Consider the following 9,519-nt stretch of genomic DNA (forward strand, 5'->3'; position numbering starts at 1 on the left):
GTACGAAATCCCATGTAATAATGTACAACATCCTGTGTGATAACACATGAACATCCTTTGTGGTAATGCACAAACATCCCATGTGATAATGTACAAACATCCTGTGTGATAACACATGAACATCCTGTGCAATAATGTACAAACATCCTGTGTGATAACATACAAACATACTGTGTGATAATACATGAACATCCCATGTGATAATGTACAAATATCCTGTGTGATAACACATGAACATCCCTTGTCATAATGGACAAACATCCCAAGTGATAATGTCCAAATATTGTGTGTGATGACACATGCACATCCTTTACAGTAATGTACAAACATTCCATGTGATAATGGACAAACATTCCATGTGATAATGGGCAAACATCCCATATGATAATGTACAAACATCCTGTGTGATAATACATGAATATCCTGTGTGATAATACAAGAATATCCTGTGCGATAATGTACAAACATCATGTGAGACAACACACGAACATCCCTTGTCATAATGTACAAACGTCCTGTGAGACAACACATGAACATCCTGTCTGAAAATGTACAAACATCCTGCATGTTAACACGTGAACATCCCGTGTGATAAAACATGAACACCCTGTGTGATAACGCATGAACATCCTGTGTAATAATGTACAAACATCCCATGTGATAATGTGCAAACATCCTGTGTGACAACACATGAACATCCTGGGTGATAATGAACAAACATCCTGTGTGATAACATGTGAACATCCTGTAAGATAACACACAAACAGACATTCAATGTGAAAACACATGAACATCCCGTGTGACAACACACATACATCCCGTGCAATAAAACACTAACAAACATTCTGTGCAAAAATCACTAATAAACATCCCGTGCAATAAAACACGAACAAACATCCTGTGCAATAAAACACTAACAAACATCCCATGCAATAAAATACGAAAAAACATCCCGTGCAATAAAACACTAAAAAACATCCCGTGCAATAAAACACCAACAAACATCCTGTGCAATAAAACACTAAAAAACATCCCGTGCAATAAAACACCAACAAACATCCTGTGGAATAAATCACCAACAAACAGCCTGTGCAATAACACACTAACAACCATCCCGTGCAATAAAACACTAACAAACATTCTGTGCAATAAATCACTAACAAACATCTCATGCAATAAAACACCAACAAACATTCTGTGCAATAAAACACTAACAAACATCCCGTGCAATAAAATACTAAAAAACATCCCGTGCAATAAAACACTAACAACCATCCCGTGCAATAAATCACTAACACACAGCCTGTGCCATAAAACGCTAACAAACATCCTGTGCAATAAAACACCAACAAACATCCTGTGCAATAAAACACGAAAAAAAACATCCCATACAATAAAAGACGAAAAAACATACCGTGCAATAAAACACGAACAAACATTCCGTGCATTATAACACTAAAAAACATCCCATACCATAAAACACTAAAAAACATCCCGTGCAATAAAACACCAACAAACATCCTGTGCAATAAAACACTAACAAACATCTCATGCAATAAAACACTAACAAACATCTCGTGCAATAAAACACTAACAAACATCCCGTGCAATAAAACACTAAAAAAACATCCCATGCAATAAAACACTAACAACCATCCCGTGCAGTAAATCACTAACAAACATCTCATGCAATAAAACACGAAAAAACATCCCATGCAATAAAACACGAAAAAACATCCCGTGCAATAAAACACGAAAAAACATCCCGTGCAATAAAACACGAAAAAACATCACGTGCAATAAAACACGAACAAACATCCCGTGCAATAAAACACTAAAAAACATCCCGTGCAATAAAACATTAACAAACATCCCGTGCACTAAAAAACAACCCGTGCAATAAAACACTAAAAAAACATCCCATGCAATAAAACACTAACAAACATCCCGTGCAATAAAACACTAACTAACATCCCATGCAATAAATCACTAACACACAGCCTGTGCAATAAAACGCTAACACACATCCTGTGCAATAAAACACTAACAAACATCCTGTGCAATAAAACACTAAAAAACATCCCGTGAAATAAAACACGAAAAAACTTACCGTGCAATAAAACACTAACAAACATCCCGTGCATTATAACACTAAAAAACATCCCGTGCAATAAAACACTAAAAAAAACATCCCATGCAATAAAACACTAATAGCTGGGCGGCTTAGCTAAAAAATTCGGATCGATTGTGCCTTTTCCCTTAAAAGCATGAAACTTGGCACATGGCTAGAATACCCGAAAAGAAAGATTTTTAGTCCAGGGGGCATCCCCAATTTCACCCCATATGGCGGCCATCTTGAAATCCAAGATGGCCGTCATACAAGACCTATTTTGATGAATATCTCCATAATTAGAACAGATATCAAAATGGTTGAAGTGCCTATACCTACATTTTTAGGGTCTAGGAATCCAATGGCAACATAAAATATTCAATAGTATATGGTATACCATGCCTGCATACCTGGCATACCTGCATACCATGCTCACAACCTGTCTCAGTCAACTCGACCAACATCTGTAACGGCTCTAATGCCGCTGTTTCATGAAAGTGCACACACTGTGGCCATGATAAAACACCCATGGATGTCATTGGGAGTGCCGTGCAACATCTAAATCCAGGACAGACTCCTGTCATTGCCCTTGATCAACCATTATTTGCAATTGCAAAACAGATTCAATGGAAATGGCATGAGCAATATGGAGAGGACAGATTTGTTCTGCTATTCGGAGGATTGCACTTTGAAATGACTGCACTGAAGACATCGAGTGACTGGTTATCTGGAAGCGGCTGGGTAGAAGCATTGGTGCAAGCCAATATTGCCTCAGCGGGAAGTGCAGATTCTTTCCTGCGAGCTGCACATGTTTCACGCTCGCGCAATGCCCATCAGGTGACAGCTGCAGCCTTGCACATACTGCAGCATCGGGCATACAATGACTATGCAATAGAAGCTGAGACGAAACTTTCATTTACTGATTGGTGTGGCAAAATGACTAAGGAACACCCACAGTTCCAATACTGGAGTCTCACGATGGCATTGGAGAACAGCATCCTGACCTTTGTGCGCTCATTGAGGGAGGCTGACTTTGAAATGTACTTAGATGCTTTATGGGAGCTTCTTCCGTGGTTCTTTGCTCTTGACCATACGCACTATGCAAGATGGGTCACAGTCCATTTGCGTGATATGATGGACTTGCACAAGACACACCCTAAAGTTCTGGATAATTTCCGAGCTGGCATGTTCACGGTACAAAAGACCCAACGCAAATTTTCTTCAATTGCTACAGATCATGCACATGAACAGAACAATGCACGTATCAAGGGAGATGGAGGAGCTGTGGGTCTGCTGGACAATGCCCATGCTCTGCAAAGATGGATGGTTGCAGGTCCAGAGGTCTCAAGGGTGATTGATGAGCTTGAGACTGCACAGGAGCAACATGAAAGCAAAGCGCCATCACTGCATCATGATCAGAATAAAAGCACCCAGATGACCTTTGACAAACATGTCAGATCACTTGTATCAGTTATCGAGGAGCTTGGTAATCCATTTCTTGAAGAAACCGCTGACCTTTTGGTCCTTGACACAAAGGATATAGCAAGTGCATCAGTCGTACAAAGTGTGAAAGACGTGCAGAAAGTGGGAAAGGAGGCTCTGGAGTCATTTGTGCAAGAGAGGCTGATTGAATGCTCAAAGCCTTTGAATGATGTCGTCCCACGCAAAAAGTTACCTCTGTTTGGCAGCTCATCAGTAACAGACCAGCTGACAGATAAACACAAGGTAGCCTCATTGAAGAGTGATGTTCAACTGTTTTCTCGCCTCTATATTGCCCGTCAAACCCGCGAGGGAAACCTGGATGAATTTTTCCGTCATGAAAATCAATCTTTCCTCCATCTCTGTCCAAGGATGGGAAGCTTCGACCTGGTACAAAGAGCGACCTTTTGGACTGCTTAGAGGAACTTTCACCATCAAGCACACAGATGCCAGAGGTGACATGTGTCATACTTGACGGGGCAGTAATTGTTCAAAAGCTAAAGCCCGATGTTGGCACATTCAAAACATTTGGCGAATATGCCGAAAAGGTCTTCATCCCATTTGTTTTCTCACAGTACAAATCTGCAACCCGACTTGATCTGGTGTGGGACCGTTACCTACCCGACAGCCTTAAGAGCATGACCCGTGAAAAGCGTGGCAAGGGGGTTCGCCGACGAGTAGATACCTCAGTTGCAATTCCTGGACAGTGGCAGAACTTTCTTCGAGTTGATGAAAACAAGCGTGAACTCTTCAGCTTCCTTTCCAATGAAACAATTAAATCATTTGAAGACCAGCGCAAGGAGCTCGTTGTCACACTTGATACAGAGGTTCTTACTGCTCCACCACGCATTGATCTAGAATCACTCTCCCCGTGCACTCAGGAAGAGGCAGATGGTCGGATGTTCCTACATGCTGCTGATGCAACACAGAGAGGGCATAGTAAGGTCCTCATACAAACTGTGGACACAGATGTTGTCGTGCTTGCAGTTACAGCATCCCAGAAGCTTTCAGTGATGATATGGTTACAATTTGGGACAGGCAAGAACATGCGATTTATCTCTGCACATGATATAGCCACAGCTCTTGGCCCTGAGAAATCTAAAGCCCTCCCCATGTTTCATGCACTAACAGGGTGTGACACTTCTTCAGCATTTAATGGGCGTGGAAAGGTAACTGCATGGAATGTGTGGGAATCATTCCCTGAGCTCACAGAGGTACTAGCAGAAATTTGCCACCAGAGCACAGAGATAACTGAAACCGGCATGAACGTCATTGAGAGATTTGTTATTCTGTTGTATGATCGCACAAGTACTGCTACTGACATTAACATTGTACGAAAGAAACTGTTTGCAAAGAAGGGCAGACCTGTGGAATCAATTCCACCAACACATGATGCCCTTGTGCAGCATGTAAAGTGGGCAGTATACCAAGGCGCACTATGCTGGGGACAAGCATTGCATGCTAAGCCTGATCTACCAAGCCCCACTGAATGGGGTTGGCAAAAAACGTCTGCTGGCCAGTTCAAACCAATATGGACAACACTTCCAGAGGCTGCAAAGATCTGCAATGAACTTGTTAAGTGTGGGTGCAAAAAAGGATGTACTGGTCGTTGCCGGTGTAAGAAAGCTGCACTTCCCTGTACTTTTCTCTGCGCATGTGATGGAGAATGCAGCAAAGACTAGAAAACCACAAGATGGCACAGTTACAGTCTGCGATGTCATAGACACTTTTAATCACTGAAGAATGCCAACCTGTTAAGAGTATTTATATGCATTCCCAGTATGCATGATACTATGCAAAATTAATATTTTCATATGACTGCTTAATATTTTATGTTACCATTGGATTCCTAGACCCTAAAAATGTAGGTGTAGGCATTGCAACCATTTAGATAGCTGTTCTAATTATGGAGATATTCATCAAAACAGGTCTGTTATGGCGGCCATCTTGGATTTCAAGATGGCTGCCATATACTATTGAATATTTTATGTTGCCATTGGATTCCTAGACCCTAAAAATGTAGGTATAGGCACTTCAACCATTTTGATATCTGTTCTAATTATGGAGATATTCATCAAAACAGGTCTTGTATGATGGCCATCTTGAATTTCAAGATGGCCGCCATATGGGGTGAAATTGGAGATGCCCCTGGACTAAAAATCTTTCTTTTGGGGTATTCTAGCCATGTGCCAAGTTTCATGCTTTTAAGGGAAAAGGCACAATTCATCAGTTAAGCAGCCCCACTATAACAACCATCCCGTGCAATAAATCACTAACAAACATCTCATGCAATAAAAAAAACGAAAAAACATCCCGTGCAATAAAACACTAACAAACATCCCGTGCAATAAAACACTAAAAAACATCCCGTGCAATAAAACACCAACAAACATCCCGTACAATAAAACACTAAAAAACATCCCGTGCAATAAAACATTAACAACCATCCCGTGCAATAAATCACTAACAAACATCCCGTGCAAGAAAACACGAACAAACATCCCATGCAATAAAACACGAACAAACATCCTGTGCAATAAATCACTAACAAACATCCTGTGCAATAAATCACTAACAAACATCCTGTGTGATAACACGTGAACATCTTGTGTGATAATGTCCAAACATCCCATGTGATAATGTACAAACACCCTGTGTGACAACACATTAACATCCTGTGTGATAACACATGAATATCCTGTGCGATAATGTACAAACATCCGGTGTGAGAGCAAACGAACAAATATCCCATGCCGTAAAGGACAAACAAACATCCGATGCGACAGCGCCAAACAAACATCTGTGCGACAACTCACAAACAACCAAAGCTTGCGATATCGCATAAACATCCCGAGGCATAACATCCAAACATCTGTGTGATAACACATAAAACAATATATGGTGTGATAACACACTAACATCTTATGCATTAACGCATGAACTTCTCACTGGATTTTTAAAAACTGTTTTGCCACCAACAGACATGAAAACCTCGAACATGAACTCCTGCTGTGATCATGAAGCTCATCCATTGCTCAACAAATCTTACCTGCAATGAACTCTCAGTCATCGATATTTGCACAACGATTACAAATACCAAAACGAGATGATAATCTTTCTGCCAATAAAACCAAAACAATAATTTTGCCATAATGGTGTTCTATAATGCCTCATATGAGCTTTTTGTGTTTATGTAATTGTCGGTACTTTTTGGCAATTCCATGGTATTATCGGGGATTTTTCCATGGCATCTATATGACTGGCGACTTATGAGGTATGCACAGTATATACGTTGGTGCACATAACATACATGTAAAAACAGGCGAGCATCCAATGCATAACCCTAACCTGCATCACATATGATTCATGTTAGGATTATGGTTAATGCAAAATGAACCTACACAATATACAATTGCCCAAAACATTGTGAGGAAGAGCTCAGCATGCAATAAACATTCAATTATTATCTAAATTAATAAACCACTTATTATCATTTATCATTATCATTATTTATATAATAAACCACTATAAATATATAATAAATATTATATATTTAAATTTATATATAATAAACCACTTATAATTTATATAATTATCATTATTATCTAAATTAATACATTCTAAATTAATAAACCACTTATTATCATTATCATTATTTATATAATAAACCACTATAAATATGTAATAAATATTATATATTTAAATTTATATATAATAAACCACTTATTATAATTTATATAATTATCATTATTATCTAAATTAATACATTCTAAATTAAAAACCTTCACAAATCAGTGAGGAGACACACTGAAGCAATTAATCACTTCTTCGCTTGAATTATACACAAAACCATATCGAGTATATTCATGCACATAGAAACCATCTACCATATGAAACACAGTCAGTTTGTGTGTTTGTATTGATGTCTGTCCCCCTTCCTAAGGACGGATTTAGCCAGGTTTTAAAGGCAAATCTTTTAACACGAATGTGTGTTCACTACGGTCTATTTTTTGAGGATAAAACAAACTCGAAATACATTTTCCATAAAAGAGTAATTATGTTTCTTCTATTGGGATTGTAGACGGTGGCTTGCAAACCAAGCCTCAACGGTGGTGTACAGAAGCGTTTTTTTAAAATCACAATAAATACAAGGTTCAGGGAGGTTAAATGTGCTGCACGTGATGTGCAACATGCGCAGAGTAAAATGAGTGTTCATTTACATCCGTATGATGTCTAGTAAATAAAAAAGATACAAGCACACCTGGCACTAGGCCAAGGCTTCAGACTTTGGCATGCTCATGAGGCTGCACCATCAAATAAACTCTTCCAACCCATAATTTTTGATGGGCTTTTACACCAGTATAGAATATAATCATGCACATCACAATCACGTGGGTGCATTTAAATACATGGGCACTACTAGGTTTAACTTCTTGGTTTTTTTTGTTAAGCAGAAGACAATGCAAGTGCAATAGAAAGTATGCACTTATATACAAAGACAACTGTCAGAAACAACAGATTTTGGTTCCATTTTTTGCCATTTTGCCATCTTAACCATAGACAAAATTTGTGCACAAATCGTTCTGTGGTACTTCCATTCCATGCATGGGGGAGAAGACACCAATAATACGAAAGTTGATAAGCCTCTCAGTCCTGCTGTGTATAAACATTCATCCTTCTTATTACAAAGGATGAGCACCATTGGGTCATCGTCTTATTACAAACAACTGCCTTTAGAGGCCATTTTTCCCCACAGAGCAGGGGTTGGCCTTTTTCGGGCACCGTGGTCCCCTTTTTGAAGCAATGTGTTTTGGCCGGATGCCCTTCCTGCCGCCAACCCTGTTGGTCACCTCTTGCGACACACAGGGGATTACCAGTGAGCTGGTACTCAATTTGCCAACCTTGGAAGGATGACAGGCTGAGTCAGCCCCCCTAGTGTTAATTCAGCGATCGCCCGGTATTCAAAATCAGGATCCGAGGATCCCAAGCCGGCACCCTAACCACAAGCCAACACCAGGCTTCGTCTTATTACAAAGGATGAACGCAATTAAGGACTGTAAAATGTCACTTACAGATCGTGACATATATGTATACAGATTTCATACATCCTCCTTCTGTATAAATCCATCCAACCATCCTTCCATTCCACTTTTGCATAAATCCATCTATCCAGGAGTACATTAATTCAAACATGATCTATACAACCATCCACTGCACTCCGTTACTTCTCATCTCTTCTAGGTCCCCGTGCTCGAAAACCCAAGAAGAAGGCTTCAAGTCCAGGGGAGGAGAAACGGCCTCGCACAGCATTCACAGTCGAGCAACTTCAGCGGCTCAAGTCCGAGTTTGGGGCAAGCCGGTACCTAACAGAGGCAAGGCGACAAGCGCTCGCCCAGGAACTGCGACTCAACGAGGCTCAGATCAAGATCTGGTTCCAGAACAAGCGCGCCAAGTTGAAGAAGGCAAACGGGTTGCGGAACCCACTGGCGTTGCACCTCATGGCACAGGGATTGTACAACCATGCGGCTTGCAACACCACCATGCTGAGTTCACCTCCCACAGGAGACAACCAGGGGAATACAGATGGTTAATGAACACAGGCAGATGATACACAGAGCCATGGAGAAGCTCCGAGTACCTGGACATTGCACAGGGAATGCAATGGTATTCTAGCCATGCGGTTTCCTGCTGCATTTGCATATGCAAGTCATGCTTCTGATGAAGAATATAATAAAAGCAACATTGAAAGGCTGCAAGCAGAGCCTTCGCATATCCTATCCATAGCGGTTCTTTGCTGTAAAAAAAAAAAGCATCATTATGGAATCCCAAGTGTGACAAATGCATACACGGATTTATTTTCCTGCAAAACTTGGTGACGACGAATGCATCCTGGTGACGAAAACATAATCGCAATGTTTTTGGAAACGCAA

At 40.3% G+C, this 9,519-nt stretch overlaps 1 protein-coding gene across 1 annotated transcript in view; it reads left to right on the forward strand.

Moving 5' to 3' along the window:
- Positions 1-9,180, forward strand: part of LOC137439401 (homeobox protein engrailed-1a) — a 58,133-nt gene extending 48,953 nt beyond the window's left edge. Inside the window, exon 2 of the mRNA XM_068135162.2 lies at positions 8,831-9,180. Within this exon, the coding sequence (XP_067991263.2) occupies positions 8,831-9,180 (350 nt within the window). The remainder of the gene's footprint in view (positions 1-8,830) is intronic.
- The last annotated feature ends 339 nt before the right edge of the window (positions 9,181-9,519 follow it).

Source organism: Myxine glutinosa, chromosome 1 (genome assembly GCF_964187855.1).
Source record: "Myxine glutinosa chromosome 1, kmMyxGlut1.1, whole genome shotgun sequence".
Lineage (NCBI taxonomy): Eukaryota > Metazoa > Chordata > Myxini > Myxiniformes > Myxinidae > Myxine > Myxine glutinosa.